General features: G+C 47.1%; 2 protein-coding genes across 5 annotated transcripts in view; both read right to left on the bottom strand.

Moving 5' to 3' along the window:
- Positions 1 to 1,316: 1,316 nt before the first annotated feature.
- LOC121596548 lies at positions 1,317 to 9,680 on the bottom strand. 2 transcript variants are annotated; one of them, XM_041921588.1, is made up of 4 exons: positions 9,244 to 9,680; positions 2,165 to 2,414; positions 1,947 to 2,080; positions 1,317 to 1,874 (listed from the first exon to the last, which is right to left on the bottom strand). In XM_041921588.1, exons 1-4 carry the CDS (start codon positions 9,353 to 9,355, stop codon positions 1,570 to 1,572), a joined length of 801 nt encoding a protein of 266 aa, XP_041777522.1. In that variant the 5' UTR covers positions 9,356 to 9,680; the 3' UTR covers positions 1,317 to 1,569. The 2 variants fall into 2 exon arrangements, with proteins under 2 accessions (XP_041777522.1, XP_041777523.1); XM_041921589.1 differs by lacking the exon at positions 9,244 to 9,680 and adding an exon at positions 2,997 to 3,308.
- Positions 9,681 to 11,336: 1,656 nt separating this feature from the next.
- Positions 11,337 to 19,797, bottom strand: part of LOC121597632 (serine-rich adhesin for platelets) — a 136,854-nt gene continuing 128,393 nt past the window's right edge. For all 3 annotated transcript variants that reach the window (XM_041923522.1, XM_041923521.1, XM_041923523.1), the window contains 5 exons: positions 19,625 to 19,730; positions 15,832 to 16,001; positions 14,671 to 14,960; positions 13,900 to 14,604; positions 11,337 to 13,819 (listed from right to left, as the gene is read on the bottom strand). In XM_041923522.1, coding sequence (XP_041779456.1) covers positions 13,453 to 13,819; positions 13,900 to 14,604; positions 14,671 to 14,960; positions 15,832 to 16,001; positions 19,625 to 19,730 — 1,638 coding nt within the window. In that variant the 3' untranslated portion in view covers positions 11,337 to 13,452. The remainder of the gene's footprint in view (positions 13,820 to 13,899; positions 14,605 to 14,670; positions 14,961 to 15,831; positions 16,002 to 19,624; positions 19,731 to 19,797) is intronic.

Here is a 19,797-nt window from a genome sequence, read left to right on the forward strand (position 1 = left end):
TTTTATTGTAATTAATTGACAAGCCGATAAGGGTTTTCCCCACGGCGGGGTGGGCAGCGTGGTGTCGTGGATCGTATCGAGCCGATCGGTACACAAAATCGATCGGAAATACGGCGTTTGTTTGTGGTCTGTCTACAAATTGTTAACATTTTAAAGCTCTTTCCGGTACTATGTGTAATGTTTTGATTGGCGCTGGTAAACAAAGCTGTTGTTCTTCATGGTTTACCTACAGCCCAAAGGTACGTAAGTGTTTGTCCAGGCCGACGGTGATCTTTAAACGAACGGCTGTGCAGTAAAAATAGTGCTACTTTCTTAGCTAAATTTCAATGTAATTACATAATGCTAAAAATGCTAATTCAGTTGCTCAAAGAACATTATCGAAAAAATCAAAGCAAGATTAAAAGCTAGTTCATTAGCCGTTAAAGCTTTCAAATGGCTCCTGGCAGCCAGGTTATTAACAGCCAAATTGCATCTTTATTGATGTATACTATTGATGGCGAGGTTGTAATGTTTAGCCGGAATCTTGAAAGAAGTAATAAGTTTCTTAAAACAGCTGTGTAATGGTACCGATGACATTACTCTATGTTGTACGAGCAGTAACAACAGCCATTCTGAGGGGAGCGATAATTATTATGTACATACAATGAAGAATAAGGAGGCATTAAAAGTGTAAATATTGCATTTTAAAACCTAAACCTTTGGCCAATCCCATAGTAACTTAGCCAAGACACAAACCATTACAAGGTTCAACCGTGTGTTGCATACATTTAGGGGCAGAGAGAGTGCATTGTTCTTGAATGCATACGTTTTCAATTTAGCAATGAAACGATGAGATACCTCTGCCGATTCATTGTTGTAGAAAGAAGTTATTTTGCGTTTTTTGAAACTAGTTTTTGGGGCAAAAGAGAGCTGGAGTTGTAATGAACTTCTCTTTTTTCTCCTTTTTGGGGTAATAACCTACACGCAGAAATGCCGATTCATTTTAAAGCTTCCGAGACATATTACAATAGCATCACGTAGACAGTTAAATAAGTCAATTGCTTGCTATGGGTACATGATTGAGTTGGAAATCGATTCGATCCGGTCTTGTGGGAGCGAACGCATCTATCTGAATGGACCGTCAGGCCATCTCACCGTCAACTTACTAATTACGTATTAAAGAATGCAAATATACTAGGAACACAAGATGAGATTGATAAAATCAAAAACAAAAAGAAACATTTTGGAAACATCAATTTGCTAATACCAATTCATGGATCGTATTTTTAGTTTGACATTGTGTTCTCAAAAACAAAAATCCATCGTACTCATCCAGCTACAAAACAAAGGATTCTCCATATTTATTGCATCGTTTGCTTCTCCTCAAAATCAAACGCTTCGCCTCTAACGCCGCACAAGATTGCAAGGCAACAAGGAACCAACAGAAAAACACACATCACAACATACACAGCTTAGTGCTCACGTGTTTGTTTTTGTTTCTCAATATATCTGACCCCCCTTTCTTTTGCGCCTATTACCACCTCTCTCCACCTCTTCCTTTATCTCACTTGCCGCTAAGGAGGGGCCTCCTTAGCTCCACGGGAACACCTCCTCGAACAGTGCATCCTTGACCACCTCGCTCGCAATCTTGGTGAACAGTTTGGCCAAATTCTCCTCAATGCCGCCCTTCACCTCATCCAGCAGCACGTCCGGATTTTCGTTGATCGCCTGGTTGCCGATCATCTCCAGCGTCGGATCGCCGTTGAACAGATTCTTCAGATAGAACCGTGCCTTGCCAAACTTAACGCGCAGATTGATCGGATTGAAGCGGAAGTACTCCTCCCCGTCGACCGTTTCCGTGTAGAACGTCAGCTTCAGGCTTACCTTGGTGTCGGCTGGTGTCGTTCGGGGGAGAGGGTATGGGTCAGTACGATTGAACACTAAACTCCTTCAGCCGCGTTACTCACTCAGATTCACCTGCAGATCACCATCGCCATTGATCTGCAGCACCAGAATGCTCATCTTGAGCGAGTACTTCGAGTTGACCTGCAGCTTCGGCAGCAGGATGGTGGCATTAATCTGTCGATTGTCAATATCGGTTCTAAAACGAAACAAGAAAAAGCAAACAAAAAACAATTAGCCCGATCTAGCAAGCGACGAACCCGTTCGCAACGCCAACGCCTACTTTAGCTTCTTCACGATGAAGCCCGTCTTCTCGTGCGTCGCACCGCTGATCCGGAAGTTGGTAAAGTTTGCCTTAAAGTTTTCGCCCCGCTCGATCGTCAGCCGGTCGATCTTGATCGGCTCGAGCGAGGTGATGGTGAAGTTTTCGCCAAAGTCGCCCGTCGCTAGCCGCGGTCGCAGCTCGTTCACCACCTCGATGATGCACTGGTTCAGGTCGGTCGAGTTGCGGGGACAGGCACGCAAAACGGTAGCTAAACAAAATACAAAGGGGTTGAAGAGAGTAGCGGTTGATTAATCTGCTTCAAACGGTTCGCTTCCGTTAAGGTGTTTAAGTGTTGGATGTGCCTGTTGAATATTTATAACTTCACATCGATCGACTAGCCGAAGCGAATTCGGAGTTAAGTTCCGATTGCAAACACTTCTCATAGGAAGACTGTATTTCGCATTTCGCTTCCTATTATCAGACTGCTGTGCTACTTGTTTTTGGAAGGTACTTGAAGTTCACTTAAAAACCCCTTTCAGTGCACTTGTTTTTTCTCCACCACATCCGTGCTTAATTATTCCCCCGAACGGCTTGAGAACGTGCCTCAACCACGCAACACAATAGCCAACCACAAGCACGATTTACTCCAATTTGTTCCGATTGTTCCGTATCGCTTCTAATCAAGCGCGAAGGGCACACGTACAGACGAAAGGGGGATACCGCTCAGCCTGAACAAAGTGACGATTATGTAACACTAACGGTTGAGCAATGGTTTTGCACCCAATTTTCTTTTCATTCGCTTCCGCTAGTCGTTTTGGCGTCGGTACAATTATCAGGAAAGGATACGTACGAAACACGGCACCACTGTAATGCACCGCCAGCAGGACAAGCACGGCGGCTAGCGCTACCGACTGGGCGGCACGATTACTGCTCCACGCTGGTTGCTGCATCGTAAGGCGAATCTCGATCTGCGACAAAACAATAAAAAAGCAGCAGCAACTACTCTACCCTACCACGTATCACACACGTCCGTATCACGCCGAAAAGTGGCAACCCGAAAAGCGTATAAGCACCCGCGCTGTGAAACCGTTTGCCGCACGTTCGCTTGCCGCAGAACCTATCCGTCACGCGCACTCCGACCGAGTGTTGCGCATCGTTCTCGCGTTCGCATCATTTTATAGACACGCAGACACATCGAGACAACGGGCGCGCTCAAACAATTGGAGCTCGCGGTAGGCTTACTTAATTCTAACGCTTCACCTCTCTTCCCCCCCCCCCTTCCACCCAAAACAGAGGCTTGTGAAGCACATCATAATTTGCGTGAATCACACACGAGCAGTTCTGTCCCTCCCCCCGAAATGAGGGATTTTTATGTGGCGCTCGCGCAGGGATTACCTAGGGACGGCATATCAAACCCCTTTGCGGTCTGTCCCTTTCTTAGACTATTATCACTTGGCGCTTGAATGGTTTGGGGCTTATGGAAGGTACGCAAAAAAAAGGTAGCCAAAAACATGGTTAGTCCCTTTGCTTTTTTTTTGCCGTCGGAATGTTGCTTTTATCCGGTTGGCAATTAGCAAGTTTGAGCAGAGGATCGGCGTAGAATGAAAGTGATCGTTTGAGTTAGAATGTTTGTAACCGGTTACAGCATTAGATCATTAAGCGCAGGAAGAGGAGCTTTCGATTTAATTATTGGACTTTCAATGTAATTATCTAAATTTAGCTTCCCGCTCCTACAGCAAGATCGCTGTGCTTTTCGCCTTGTTTCAAAAAATGCTAGCAAAAGAGCGAAACGGTATGCTTTCGAAAGAAAGAACGGCCCTCTATCTTCCATTTGCGATCAGCTCTTTGCGTTCTCCATCTGATCGCGGCGCCAATGTTTGAAGAACAAATTAGCTAGCAGCTAGCGGTTTGTAGTGGAACAGTTTTACGACCGTCTAGAACACCCTTGCCGAGAAGGGAATGAACGACTGCCGAGCGACTCGCGTACCGACCGACTGACTGTCTGTTTATTGTAGGAGCTTTATTTAATTTTCTCCTTTCTCGTCGCAATTAAATGGGAGGAAAAGATCACACCTTCCAGCACAGGGAGCATTTACAAGGTACAAGCATTCGTTGACACATTCGTTGGTACATTGTTTTGTTCCGTATGCTGGTGTCGCTTTTTGTGCTCCACGTGCCTCTTTGCCAAGCCGCACAACGGGCTGAACGGGCGGTAGCGATTGCCAATTGCATGTCAAAAAGCGCTATATCTTTTCTTATTTACAATGATGGCAATGGGGGCCCCTTTCGCACATTGCGTGCACCGAGCGATCGGTTGTTTCCGGGCATCAATCAAGAAAGCGAGGAAAGAGGGAAAGGCAGCTGACGCGTCTCAGAAAGAAAACGATATTCACCCACCATCCAGCCGCGTGCGGGGGCTTTGAGACACATCATACGCACAAGAGCCGAGCAGTGTCTGCCACAACAAAGCTGTCCAGCTGCCAAAATGATTTAATATGTGTTGCGGAAAAAGGAAACGAACTCTTCATTGCTCCCCCCAGCAGCAGCACTGTTCATGTGTGGCTGTGTGTCTGTATCTGATTACCCCGATCAGGTCGGAAAATCACCCCTGCTTCACCTTGAACTTGACTCGGATTTTCGGTTCGAACTTGTTTGCGAGCGCGGAACACACAAGGCTCCAGACCGCGCGAGAGCACACCACACCATTCATATAAAAACATACACACGAAAGACTTCAATGCCACCGTAGCAAACGAACACCGCGTGTGTGTGTTTTTTTGTGTTTGTTTGCTCTTGTTTATGTGCTCTGCTTTTGCTACTCTTCTCTGGCTCGCGTGTCAGACTTTATAACGGAATGCATTCGGCAACACTCGAAGCCCAATCGAAGAAACACTGCTGCTCCATGGGGAATTACTTTCCGTTTTATGAATTCATCCAGATATTGCAACCAGTTTACAGCATAATCAGTGAGTAAATTCCCGACCTTCTCATACAACTCCTTAGGTAGTGACAGGTGACAGGGTACAGGAACTAGCACTGAAACGGGGTAGGGTAGGGAAGTATTTCCCGCCACGCCGATTAGCCGATTAGTTTCGCATTGCAGATTATCCAGCCGCGAAACAGGCTGGCAGCTTAGATTAGTGCTTGTAACTAGTTTCGCATGCCTGTTTCGAGAGCTCAAACTAGTTTCCGTGCACAACCGACAGGTGCGGTAGAAGAAGAAGCAGTTCTATGTGGTTTTTGTATCATTATTAAAAAAAACATCCATTTTTATCTTGTTACTCGCTCATGTGATGTTGAAGTGATTTTTAAGTGTGTTACTTATCGCACACTTGCATGAGTAATGCTCTGATAGCTTGTTTATTTCCCTGTTGCTTCAGCAATATTGTTAGCTGGATGTGATCGTTGGCAGCTTTTAAAATATGATCACCGTTTCCGTTGTTACACATTTTTTCTAACGATGTGTGATGTGTGCGACGACGTGCTTGAGCGGTGTCGTTGGCATTGACTTGGACGTCGTCTTCCTTAGAATGAGAATAGTGTCGTCCGCTGCTTTGTACGATCGTACGGTTTGCAAAACATCACGCATCGTCAACTTAACGTTCTTCAACATTGTTTGCGATGCTCGAACCGGATAAGGTTACGTCCATCGCAAGCAAACAAACAGCAAGTTAATTAATGTTTTAAAACAAACAATCGAACTGTAACATACTTTTGTTCCTGTATACGAACGCAACTGATCGAACAGCTTCCCTTTAGTGTATCAGAAACCATATTGAGAGAAACATCGATTCTATTCTATCGACGTACCAATTAGGCAAGGGAGCGCGCATGTTTTATCGAACCAGGAACTGCCTGCAGCCAACCGCCCGACACACACAGACACACACACCGTGTGAAAACTCTAGCGCCAAGATCACGATCAAAATCGCACCTCACTCACTCTCACCCTGTTTTGCGAGCGAGCGAAAGAGTGTGGAAAAACTAACACACACACACACACACTTGCACTTTGCTGGCCCAAAACACAATTTCACAGTGCTGCCTACCGTCCCCTGGCCAAGCGATCGTGAATAACAATGATGAAGCAAACAGCAGGTTGCAGGGCTGATGATGATGCTCCCTTCTCTCCCCTCGCTACCTAATGTTTGGTTTAGTAAATGCAAAAATGATCCCTCCACGGCCCCAGAATAGTAAATATAAACGTATAAGCAACAACGACGATAATCACGCCTGCACCAAATCATGCTTGGGAAGCCTACAGTGCGCTTGTTAGGCTGCCCGCTGTGTAAAACATAGCATTGTGTGGACGTAGCAGCTACCGATAATATGCATTCATCCGATTACGCGATTGCCGGTCTTGATGATCCACCAGCCCAGCCCCCTCCTGCAACAAAACCACAAATTGTGCATTTTTATTATCCCCTCGTTGGGAGGGTTGGGTTGGGCTGAATTAGAGCTGATAAGGTCGATGAGCAAAGGAGCGGGAAAGCGCACGCGATACTTCCACCGTCTGATTAGGAATGGGGCGTATGCATATCGTACGCAGTTCGATGCGCATCTTGTGGGATAAGAAATTATCCTCATTAATCTGTCAGTGACGGGGGTCAGTCAGTGTGACCGGGCTGGCTCTAATGGAGCTGACATTCGTTTGCCCCTGTTTGAAAAGGGGGGAAGGAGCTGGCAGGTGACACAGAAAACGGTGAGGTGAAGAAGGTGTTGTGGTGTTTCCGATGACAAAACTAGACGATACAGTGACCATCGAATGGTTGAAATTATGCCTGACGGACAGAATGTATTCTGTAAGAATAGGGCACGTCGTTTCGGAAACATTCACAAATTCTTCAGGAGTTCCCCAAGGCTCAATCTGGAGCCTTGTGTGTTCCCCAAGGTGCTCCAGAGCTCAATCTTAACCTATTCAGCACTTCAGGTGTTTGGCAAAACAAACTAAGGCTTTTACATTCATTAAGAAATGAAACCCTTTAAACTTTTGTTACTAAATTACACAGTTATGAGTAGTCCCGCGCGTCATCAGTCAGGGATCTTGGTGTGATCCTTGATTTATCACTATCCTCTTTCGCGCGCCTTACAACTCTATTATAACCAAAGCCAATATGATGTTAGGATTTGTAATCAGGCAAACTCTTGAGAGAAAAGATCCAATAGATAAAAGATGCATCTTAGAGTCTAACTCAGTTCTTTCCAGTTCTCCATTCTGTTACGTATGGACGACTGGGATGGAAAGCATACAAAAGCATATTCTCCAAAATAACAATATACCAATTACATTGGGCGACATCACAGCAATTAGATTACCTGTCACGGTGCATGCATCTTGGTCTGCAAACCTTAGTACATAAACACCAGACATTAGAGGATACTTTTGTCACGATGATAATCTGCGGAGACATAGACTCTCCCTACCTGCTGGAAAAGCTGAATCGCTATGCTCCTGAGCAACCTCTCAGGTCACGTTAGCTGTTACAGGGTTTCCCACGATTTATTGGTCAGTTTCTATAATTTTTTGGTGCGTTCCCATAATTGATTGGTATTTTCCGATTGGATATCAATACCATTGGGCCGAAAAATTCTGGGAAACGGCTAAAAAATCGTGGGAACGCACCAAAAAAAAAAAAAAAAAAATATATATATATATATATATATATATATATATATATATATATATATATATATATATATATATATATATATATATATATATATATATATATATATATATATATATATATATATATATATATATGGAAGCCACCAAAAATTTATGGGAATCAACCAATGAATCGTGGAAAACCCTGTAAAACCTATGTTCTCAAAATCTGCACATTCCTATAATGCGCCTTTAAACCCAATGATACAATGCTTCAACAAATACTAAAGGTTCTTTGATCTCAACATTTGTATAAACCAGCTCAAAACCAATTGTCTCTCGTTTGTTCATTGATAGCACTGTAGCTGTTTGATAGCGTTTGTAGATTAATTATAGATTTATTTTAAAAGCAAGTGTCCCAGCAAGCCCATGCAAGATACTAAATGCCAAATAAACAAATAAAACTATAATTTTACAGAAGAGAACGCTTTCGGGTGTCAATTGTGCAATGATTTTGCATGGAGATTGGTGCCGTGACCAGGAATTAAAATTATGCTACTCGATGGATTTCAACTGGTGCAGTAGCTAGAAAAAAATACTTTATTGCAAGGATTTAATGTCAAATAGAATGTGTTAGATGGTGAAGAGGGTTGTATACATTGCTTCTAGAAAAATTCTTAGGATACTGGGAAAGTTAGAGGAATTTACTATTTTTTACACATTTTATAATTTATACCACACTTTTTTTACTGTTAAATACTCAACAAGTTTAAAACCAATGCAATATTGGGGCACTCTTATGCATGCAAAAATGTTTTTAAAAAACCCTTGTTATCCTGTAATTGCCAATGTTCTATATGTATGTATGTATGTATGTTGGTGCCGTGACTAGGATGGAATAGAAATACTTCTTTACCATAACAAAAGATGTTATCGAACATGTAACTAATATCAAATACATTATATGAAAGACTCCCCCCGGGTAGTGCGCTTACTGCCTTATTATATTACCCCATTAATCCTCATCAACGCTCCCGGCGAAGTCACTAGACTGAAGCAATTATGGGATGCTTCGATCGTTGATGAATGATACCACCCCGCGAGTGGCTCTGTTTAACCGCAATCAGACGCGCACTGTAATTAACACCCGGCCCACCGATAAGCAAACGCAGTACCAAGTAATCAGTGCCAATTGTCAGAGGCACTTGCGCGAGCAAACCGGTAAAACTAGGGTCAAAGGTACAGACTGGTGACGGGTAGAATGCGTCAGAAGTGGAACATCTTGTTCGATGATCACCCCTCTCCCCTCCGGAGCAAGTGATGCAAGAGGTTCGTAATAATAGATACGTAACCATTTAACCCCCATAATTGTTAATCTAACATTAAAGAGTAGCATTTATCGAGCCAGCGTAAGGAAAGTTAAATAAAGCATCAATAAAAATTGTCACCCAGCACCAAGGGAAATAAAGCAAAACGGAACGATACTTACGCAAACCGGCACCGACGAGGGTGATCATGGCCCCGACACTGACCAGTAGGTAGCCGACTGTCAGCAGCCGATCCACCGTGGCGGCGGCCTTGCCCGTTGTCATCGCTCTCATTCCGATCCTCCGCAAGATCCTTCGCGGTGCGACTTTGGTGTGCCGGTGGCAGCAGTTGGAGCTAGTTTGAACTTGGCCTAGCAAACACACACACGCACGCACTTGAAGAGCCACCAAGGACGGCTAGAGACGCGCACGGAGGGTGTGTGCGTGTGCTAGTAATGCTGAGGTAGTGCTTGGAAAGAAGCTGCGACACTTGCAACACCTAATAAAACGCTGGCGGCAACTACTGCTACTACGACTTGGGTGGGGGTCTCCAACAGGGAAGAAGAAAACAAACACTTGGTGGGCGCAAGCGAACCTTAGAACAGCACTGGTGAAGTTCTGAGCAGCTACTAACGCCACCGTACCGGTTCACTACTCTATTTATCTATAGTGTACTGCCCCGGCCCCGGGTTTGGTTGCTGCTGCTGCCGCCTCCGAGACTAGGTGGCGAGGGACGAATGGGTGCCTCTAGGGGTGTGGGGCGTTAGGTGAAGTGGTGCAAAGGAACTCGCCTACAAAATGGTTGCGTGCATCGTAATCATTTGCCATTTTCAAGATTCCTGCCAATCGTCGGGAGCGAGCGAGCGAAGAAGCTTTACGCCACTTTGCTCCGCGCTGGTTAAGGACTCGGGTTTAACGGGTCTTACGGGCGGGCCTTTTGGCAAGAGTGTCCGTTGTCCTTGCCCGAGAACGCTTCCAGCTTGCGTAACACGCGAGGATCTTCTACCAAAACGCCTCTTATTTCCCCCACTCCCTCTCTCTTTAACACGACCATAGCACGTTCGCAATTAGTGGTCATTTAGGTCATGTAATTGCACCTGCAACACATTGTTTGCACACCCGTTTCCCATCCTAACGCGCGGGTTAATTTGACGCTAGTGTTGCATTAATTGCAATCCACTTTTTTGCATATTCCGGATTTTAGGAATCCCTTGCTGAAAAAGTCTTACAAGCACGGAGAAACAATGCATATTTTATTATCCCCAGTGAGGAGGAGGGAGATCATTTCAGTGCATTATAGTTACCAATTGGCATATCCACCCATCATGCTCCTATGAGGAATGCCTGTACATGCTCTTGATTCGCGGGTGTAGCATCGAGCGGCACCCATATCGTGGAAGAATAGACAGTTCATTAATGAAATATACTCGTGTACTTGTGCATGCGTCAGAAGGTGACTAAGTGCCAGCACGTGCCGCGGATGGATCACGCACAATCTTACTCGTCCGATCTCGTATACCCCCATCCCACCACCATCAACTCGCGCTGGCGTAAAGCGTGGGTAATTATGCGTACTTGGACTTACAACATCCGGCTAGCGGAAGAATCATTGGAACGCTGGAGGAGCGTGTGCGAATGTTGTGTGTGTGTGTTGGGAAGATGTAAAACCATTACTGTAAGCAGTAGTAGACCAGTAATTGTGGTAGGAGATAAGAGATTAAACTATGCTTGGAATGCGTACTTTACACGAATATGTGAATGACCGAATGACCCAACCCCCCCCCCCCCCCACTACTCGTTTGGGGATCGGGGGGTCAAGTCAATGTCGAGCATGACGCTTCAGTATCCGAGGACTTCAAGGTCTGCTGCAGCAGCAGCAGCAAGCTTAGATGTGTTGCGATCGTTCTAGACCTGCCACCGGTACAATTATTAATCGTGATCTTCTCTTTAACGCTACACACCAATGGATGATTTCGATCGTTCTGCGCGTACAAAAATTCTTATGATCTGCGAGCTCGATGGTTTCGTTTCCTCGTTCGCGAATTCCGCAGCGCCCCACAAACGATCCCGAAATGACGTCACTGTGTGTACAGCTTACATCGTGTTCTGGAAAGAAATAATGACTGCAATCGATTAGAGAAGCAACCAGCAGCTTTTGGAGCTTCGACCGTTCGGATGTTATTGCTCTACACGCACGCACGATGGTGAACGTGCCCGGCATGACCGCCGTGGCAGCGTCCCAAACGCGCACAACTCTATATCACGCCCGCACATATTCGATTGTAGGAAAATGTAAAATTTATTCTCCACCTTCTGCTGTTTCGTGTCTCTATTGCATATATATTGGTTTTTGTTTGTGTTCTGGCGATTGCGGTTTTGTTTGCTTTCTTGGTGCATCGGCCCGCGCACGTCGGGAGCCTGTCCCGTCCCTACTCAAAAAGGAGAAGGAAGAGAAAGATGAATCGAGAAACAATTGAAAATTGCACTCTTCGCTGTTAAGCTCTTGTTCCGATAAAATATAAACCTCCTAACATCATTTGCCTTGCCTCAAATCTCACGCACTTATGTCTGTATGTATTACCGGAAGTAAGCGCGTTAGGGCGCGATCCTTACAAATCCAATTCCTTATCTCCTATTTGTCGGATTTCTTGCTTGCTTTTAGCTTCGCTTTCCATCGTTTTTTTTAAATGTTTTGTGCACTAACAATCAAGAGTAAGGAATGAACCGGAATAAAGATGAGACACGGTAAAGGCCACGTGCCCCTCAATTCTCGAACGCAAAAGGCTAAAGGTAAACTAACTAGTCCACGAACAACATATTACACCGGGGTAAGATAGTAGTGGGGTAGTTTGCGTACGTAAGAAACCTGTGTTCACGAAACTTCGACACCGCACGCTTATGGTGACCTCCTAATACACTTCTTTTCTGCTTTTTTTACTTCGACAAAATATACAAATTAAGGACGCATGCCTCAGGAGGAAGATACAAGTACAGAGCAAAATACTCGGTGCAGTGCTGTGTGCCGAGGCGCAGAGTTCTTACAGAAACAAAAACGAAAAAAACAAATCATCTTACAATTCGTGAAGGCAATATAAGTAGCGAGCGACTGACCGACCGACCGAAAACACTCAACCGACGTGTCAGTGTGTGGTACACACACCGTTTTTTTTGTTTGTTTATCCATCCTCTCTCTTCTCTAACTACTTTTTTCGGTTTTAATGGAACTGCTATTATCACTGGAGATGGAAAGCCAAACCAACAGCAGCAGCAGCAGCAGCAGCAGCAGCACTCACCTTTTCGCTACAAAAACAGTCTTTTGCCGAGTTGTTGCTGTTGGCAAGCGCGATTTTTGGGGGTAGAGAATCAACGCACCTTTATGCATTGCAACCGTAACGTTCGCTTCTGCTGTTACAAGGCACTGTATGGTTTCGATTCGTTGCTGTTTGTTAAGTATGCTATAACCAGCGGCTTCGTAGCTTCGCACCAAATAGCGTAGCTTTTAAGTTTAAGGAGGTTTTGTTTTTGCTTCCGTTAGAGGTAAACTTACAATTTAAATTGTTAGTAGTTATTTATCTCGGTACAAGTAACAAGTAGCGGAAGATGAAGCCACACTAACGTTCGTAGCTATCTTTGTATTGGTAATTGAAAGTATAGAACAAAATTGAAACGAAAACTTACAATTCGAATCGTCGGCTAATAACGGCCGACTGATAAACTAACTCAAAAATCGAAAAAAAATAAGGTTCATTAATGCATACTAAATTGCTCTCTTACACGATGCGCTTACGATTAAATAACATCACTAAACGAACCGATCGACCCCGTGTGCTGCGGTCGAATAGTATTGTACATTTGATTCGAAGCTAAACGCTCTAATAAATATAAGCTCTAAGTAGGGAGTAAGGTAAAGTAAAGGGAGAGAAAAATGAAGAAGAAAAACAGATTAAAATACTAAGATTGGCGTACTTTCCTGTACAAAAAAAAATATGCATATGTGTAAATATGTGTAAATACGTATAGCGTAAACTTACGCACGAAACGATGACAAGATTATGAACGTTAGGAAGAACGAAATTGCAGAAACAAAATATTAAAGAGTAAGATTATACACCACAATGCTTCCCCGGGGGAAGCGAAGGAAGGGTTTGTGAACCCTGGATCCCTGTTTTTTGCCCACTCCCAGGTCCAGGGGAGGGCCAGGTGTAGTAATATAGTAACTAAACAACCGGGCGCGCGTGTGTTATATCTCCAGGATATAAAAAATCTATCCAATTACTTAAAATCGCACCCTCTCATGACAGCCCCGCCCCCCCTGGTGCGAACGCCTCTATGGTGCAACCGTCATACGGTGGGCTATTGCCGCGGATGTTCACCTCAATTTTGCTCCCACATTAAATCGGCGGTGGTCCCTTCATGTAGCGCAGCTGGGGCGTCAGGCTCATCGAGTAGGTGTTGAGCGCGTCGCAGCAGTGCGGCTCGAAGAAGCAGGCGGCACACATCACCAGCACCAGGGCCAGCTGGACGGGCACGGCGATCTTGGTGATGCGCCACACCCACCGGTTCTGCGACAGCTTCATCTTGGTCGTTTGCACAATGCCGAGCTGGCCCGTTTTCTGCATCGCCAGCAGATGCTCACGCTGCAGCTCCTCCTGCTGCTGCTTTTGCTGCTGCAGCAAGTGCTCGTCGTCTTCGTTTTCCGTCGCTTCGGCGGAGGTGTTTGACTGGCTGCGGTTCTGTCCGCCGTTTCGATGCTTCTTGCTGTAATTTTGGATAATAATAAGGAAAGAATTTCATTATAAATTGACAAAACAACTCCAACAAAGTGCATTACTACTTACCGCGAGGGTGATTTCTTGTTCTTGTTTTTCACCGCCGCACTGTTGTTGTTGTTCCCGTCGGCCGAGTCCCGGCCAGCCGGACGGTCCTGCTGCGTTGCCTGCAGCCGCTGCTCCTGCTGGTTCTTCTCGCTCATGATGATCTTGCGGCACGTGCTCTGCAGCGAGCGCAAATCGTGCTCCGCCATTTCGAGCCGCTTCGTGATCGTCTGCATCGCGTCACTGCCGGGCGCGAGCGCTACCTCGAGCTGCTTTACTAGCCGCTTGAGCGCGTTCAGCCGCCGCTCGCGCTCCGACAGGCTGCCGTCAGACATGCCGCCACCGTCGGAAATGCCACTGTCAGACAGAGAACCGTTCGACGAGAGCTTAACGCAGGCCGGGAGCGCCGGCACCAGCAGCTGCTGCAGGTTCTCCTGAGGCGACTCCAGCTGCTGCTGCTGAAACGCTCCGGACGACTCGATAGCACCGTTCTGTTGCTGCTGCTGCTGCTGGAAGAGTGGATCCACCTTCTCCGACAGTGCCTTCACGACCTCCTTCACACTGTTCACGATCTCCTCGGTAGTGCCGCCGCCACTCTGGAGGGCGCCTTCAATGCCTTGAAGTTTTCCCCGGTCCCGGTCCAGCGTGTTGCGGAAATCGCTCAAACCATCCTCCAGCTGCTTCCACGTCATCATGGAGGTGGTCAGATTTTCGATGCGGTTTCTTAGTCTGGAGGGAAGAAGGAGGCAACAGTGAGTGACTTGTTTTAGGGGGTAATCTTCCCTAATGACTTACCGCACTTCCGCCTCATCCCAGGTACTGTACAGGGTGGTGATGCCATACTTCAGCTCGCGATTGACCGACGTATCCAGGCGGATATCGTTCAGACAGTCGTAGCATTCGCCACAGTGGCCCCCAATGCAGCGGTCAAAGTTCTTGTCCCGTTCCAGCTGCTCCAGCCGGGCGTCGACGGACGAGTCGAGCAGCTCCTTGCGCTGCTGCTCCTGGTTCGACACCCAGTTGTGTACGGTTGCGTTCAGCGTGAGCATCTTTGGCCGTTGGTTCTGCAGAACTTTGTGCTCATTCTGTGGCGTGAGAAGAGGGAGAGACGGAGAGAGAAGGAGGGAGAGTTAAAACCCATTTAAACACAGCCAAGGACACATAGTTGGAGGAAGTTTGGCTCTAAAAGTCACACATTTTAGGGTTATGATTATGTTACACGATGACGTCGAGAAACCTTCAGCCTTTGTACGAACACTTTCAACATCAAGTTCCATCGTTCCGCTTTGATGCGCATCAGCGCAAACGGTTTGTTGACGTACGTCACAGCCTTACGAATGCGTGTGAGAGATATAACAACTCCCTTAAAGCAACATTTGAAGTTTTCAACAAAAATGCCACGCTTTATCGCGTGAAGATCATCTTATCTAAAGCTAACATACGCACCAGTAATGATCGTTCTCCTTCCTCATTTCGGAAGAAAAACCGCGCTCAAAACGTACCGTACGCAACACACGTGGAGTTCCACGTGGTAGAGCATGTACATCACACACATACACATACAAACAGCATTACGACATCAAAAGGTAAGATCGTTGGCCGGACGGACGCTGTTTAATATACGGTATTTTATAATTACTTGCAACCAGCAACGAGTAATTGGCATCGGCTTCGCCCCATTCGATCATCGTTTATTTTGATGATCCATTAAATGCACAACCGCCTCCGCCTACTACTGCAACACTGATGTGTGTGTGTGTGTGCTGTATTGTACGGTACCGATCACGTTCACTTTGTTTTGCGCAAACCGTTGCGCATGCGCCGCACCAACAGCTTCACTTTCTACTCGGTTGCTCGGTGCACACAAAGCGCTTTTCTTCTGCCTAATTAACGCGCCGAGCTAATGGCGCGTGATTTAGCTAACACTTCTAGCTAACTAATCTCCCTCATACATACCTTCAGTTGATCGATCGCCAGCTGGATGTGCGACTCCGAGCAGATGTTGAACGTCTTGCTGCCCAGCTCCTCCAGGACGTCCTTCAGCGCGCGTATATCGTCCAGGAACTGGTTGCTGATGACGCGCCGCTCGCTCCAGTTCAGTAGCCCTTCCCAGCAGACGATTGTATCTGTTTGTTGGAGTAAACGGAGTTTTGGCGGTTATTAGAAAAACACATCCTGCTGCAGAGGGAGGACCCTGAGAGCCGTAATTAGGCACGGTGGTGTAGTACCATTTAGTTTATCGGTCTGCACCGCCCGGTGCGCTTTGGGCCGGATCGTTACCACCCGCGACATCACGACAGAGCGACACTACTGCCGACGGTTTACTTTTACAGCGAACCAGTTCAACGATCTTGGACGAAATTCGGTTCGCGAGTTTGTCAACTAAAAGGGGGCCAAAACACCTCTCTCTCTCTCATCGCGTTTGCCGGGTGTCGTCCACCGTCATCATGATCAACGCCAAAAGCCTCACAACAAATCAAACCACACACCACACCAAACACACAGACACACACACAAACACAGAATCGTATTTCCTCTGTCGCTCGCGTAATCGATGCTTCCTTTTGGCATTAAAAAATCACTTGCTCAATGTGCTTGCGCAGCGCTCGTCGCACGCTCTGCTATCGCTCCTGCCCGAGGGTCATGTTTCAATTGCCCACAACATCGGTGCTGGTTGCACGAGAGAGAGACACACACACACAAACGCGCTAACCACCTTCACACCCGCCCTATACTGATGCACCGGTGCGACTAGTTCGGCGGAATAGCTCGAGCGAGCGTGCAAGCGCGTACAACCGTTCTCCCAACGGCAACCCGGTACGGCGTTAGGTTGGTATGGCGCTTCGTGTTTCGACCCTAGACGACCCCTCCTTGCGCGACGATGCCGATTCACATTAGTCCAGCTCACAAGCCCTCGCTACACTCACCCTCACGCACGGCTCGTTGACTTAGTAGTCACAAACAGAAAAAAGCCTGACACAAACCACAACGAACAGACGTGTGCCATTATCAGCTTACGATTGCCAGACGCTGGCCCACCACCACCGTACAGCTCCACTGACTTCGGCAGTGCACTACCTTCGGCCGGCACTTGAGTTTCATCTTTCGAGAGTGCGCGGGGGGTTTTTTTTTGGAGGCAATCAAGTGTCTTAACGTATTTGGTGCGGATGAAATCTTAATGAGTTTTCCAACAGCATCCAGAAGTTGTTGTGGCGCTTACAAAACACTAATGGTTTGGTGTTTGGGGCGTTGTTTTTTGTGTTTTGCTCCGTTTACGGCCCACTGTGTACTAATTGTTCACTTTCACTGGCATTGCCAGATGGTTCAAACGATCTTCCGAAAGAAGAAACATCGGGTAAACACAAAATAAATCAGGCAAAAGCTGATGAAAGATTCCTGTTTTTCGCAACACCACTGGCTCCAAGAACCGCACAATCGAATGACGTTTCGGCTGTGTGGAACCGTCAAAAGCAACAAACCACCCTCTCCCTGCATATTATACAAGGGCATGCGCACAACAACACACAAACACACCTCCCACATGTCCAACTTCTTCCCCTTTTTGTAGCCCTACCGAGCCGAAAGCGTGAACGAAAAGGGCAACAATCGAGCGGGTTCCTTTCCACTCAGTGCTCGCTTTCGGTACCACTGGACAAAAAAAGAAGCGAACGCACACAAAGCACTACTCTGTTGAATGTAATCGAATTACATTAGGCCGGGAGAAAACCTTCGGCATTGGCGGCCTTGACCTGTTTTTACAAAGGTTGTATACTGAGACCTCGACCTAGATTGTTCGCCCCAACGCCCCGAGCGAAAGGTGACTGACCGTGCGGGTTCAAGGGGACACGCGGAGTGTCTTCGCACCTGTGTCACCCGGTGTGGACGGATCGAGGTCGCACGTCCACGGTCAAGGATGCTGTCGAAGGACGCCCGAAATGGTTCAAGGACGCTTTTCCGAGCGTAGAAGAGCTTTGCTAAGAGCGTGAGTGAGTGATACGCTTGAGATGATTTCTTTCTCCGCAGAACGCTTTTGAGGAGGATGAGAGATTCGTCGAACCTGCTGTCTGTCTGTCTGTGTCCTGAGAGATACTTACCGGCTAGTGCTCGCATAGGTCGTACTAAACTACTAACATTCACTGGCTACCACACAACACAACGGGACGCTTTACCGGGAAACCTGACAAAACGCATACCGATCCATACAACCTGACAACCGAATGCATCTAAATTAATTCCCAATAGGTTAATGCGATGAGATGTGTGTTGGTGAGTGTTAAACAAACGTGCAAAAAAGCGTTAAAGGCTGCATTGTTGTTAGCGATGGTGATGAAATTCTTCTTTAAAATCGAACCGTTTATCCTGCTACCAATGACTATAACTATCACCCAAGCTGACTAGCATCGACAACGAGCAACACGCAACAAACGGAGCAAGGAAGTTTGGAAGTGCACAGTGCGCGACCGAGACAATATAAATATAGACAAATAAAATGAAGCCAGGAAGCAACACGATGCGTGTTTATGTGTGTTCAAAGGTGCAAGCCCCCTGTGATGCTTTATTCGGTTACAGATACTAATTTAAAAACAAAACAAAAGAACAACACAACAGGAAAGATGGTGATGATAGGCGTGAAAGGTAACATTATTGCGGTATTCTACATAAAACTAACGCTGATTATTGGTGGTAACCGTTGTCCAAAAGCGTCCCAAAAAGGACGCGCAAACGCAACGTGGGTTTGCCCTTACTACAAGAGAAAGAGAGCTTGTCAAAAGATTCCTTTCCTGTCGATCGTTTCTTGTGTGCAAGTAGGAAATAGCAAGGACACAGGGAAGGCAAGAGAAAGAGAGACATTGCACCTTTACACGCAGTAAACACACACGCAAAAAAAAGCTCATCCATACACGCCCAGACAGTGGCGTGCCGGTTTTTTCTTAAATGCCCCTCTCGACACCCCATTTTTTTCAAATGATGCCGACTGTCAATCGTTTCAGTAGGTCGTCAGCACCGCGCGCCAAAGCCTTCGTGTTGACGAAGCTGGCAGCAGCGCTGGCACCGGTCAAGCTTCCCAGGCCGCTCTCGCTACCACTGCCCACCGCCGAGGCGGTGGAGGAGGAGGAGGCGGCGACCGCGGGTGTGCGATCGCGCCCGAAGAAATCGACCAGCCGGTAGAACCCATTCAGCACGCCGACGAAAAACCGGTACAGCGTAAAGTTGCGCATCACATTGCCGATGTCGAGCAGGAAATCGATCAGCCAGGCAATGAAGCGGGTAATGCGAGCGCACCGGCACTCTTCCCGCACCACCACGACCACCTTCTTCGGCTTGCGGGGCCGTCGTTCCCGGCGACCCTTGCCAGGCGTTTGCAACACCGCCACCGGCCGCTCGTTCTCTTGCAGCCGTTCCTGCCCTTCCTTGCTACTCCTGCTGCCGCTGGCCCTATCGCTACCGCCGTTTGTCTGTCTTCTGCCCGCGGCCCTACCACCCCGCTGTCCAGCGCAGCGGCTCCACGGCTGCCGCTGGTGGCTCGCTGGCTCGCCCTCCGACTGTCGCCGGCCTAAGGTGCTAGCGTAACTGCTATCGGTACTGCTGCTATCGCTACAGCTAATTGTACTACTACCGCCGTCGTCCTCGTCGTCGCTTTCGCTATCGCCCTCCTCCTCACTATAGTCGCGCTCTTCGCCCTCTATCTCGGCAGAAGACGAGCCTCTACTAGTGGTTTGTGCACGGGGTGGATGCATCATCCGCTTACCTCGTAAATCTTGGCACTTGGCGGCGGTCAGCACTGTTCCGGGCTGGCAGCGTAGCACCGACTCCAGGCAGCGCACGTTCTCCCGGCAGGTGGTAATGATTTCGCTCTAAAATGGGAAGAAAGCACAAAGCACACGGTGTAAAAGATCGTTAGTTGAATCGCAAATTGGGTGA

The sequence above is a fragment of the Anopheles merus genome, chromosome 3R (assembly GCF_017562075.2).
Source record: "Anopheles merus strain MAF chromosome 3R, AmerM5.1, whole genome shotgun sequence".
Taxonomy (NCBI): domain Eukaryota; kingdom Metazoa; phylum Arthropoda; class Insecta; order Diptera; family Culicidae; genus Anopheles; species Anopheles merus.

Excerpts from the sequence above, each read along its gene's own strand:
- LOC121596548 (XM_041921588.1), bottom strand. The coding sequence starts at position 9,355 with ATGAGAGCGATGACAACGGGCAAGGCCGCCGCCACGGTGGATCGGCTG. Across the intron at positions 2,081-2,164 it reads TTCATCGTGAAGAAGCTAAA|AACCGATATTGACAATCGAC; the intron begins GTAGGCGTTGGC and ends GTTTCGTTTTAG. Across the intron at positions 1,875-1,946 it reads TGATCTGCAGGTGAATCTGA|CCGACACCAAGGTAAGCCTG; the intron begins GTGAGTAACGCG and ends GAACGACACCAG.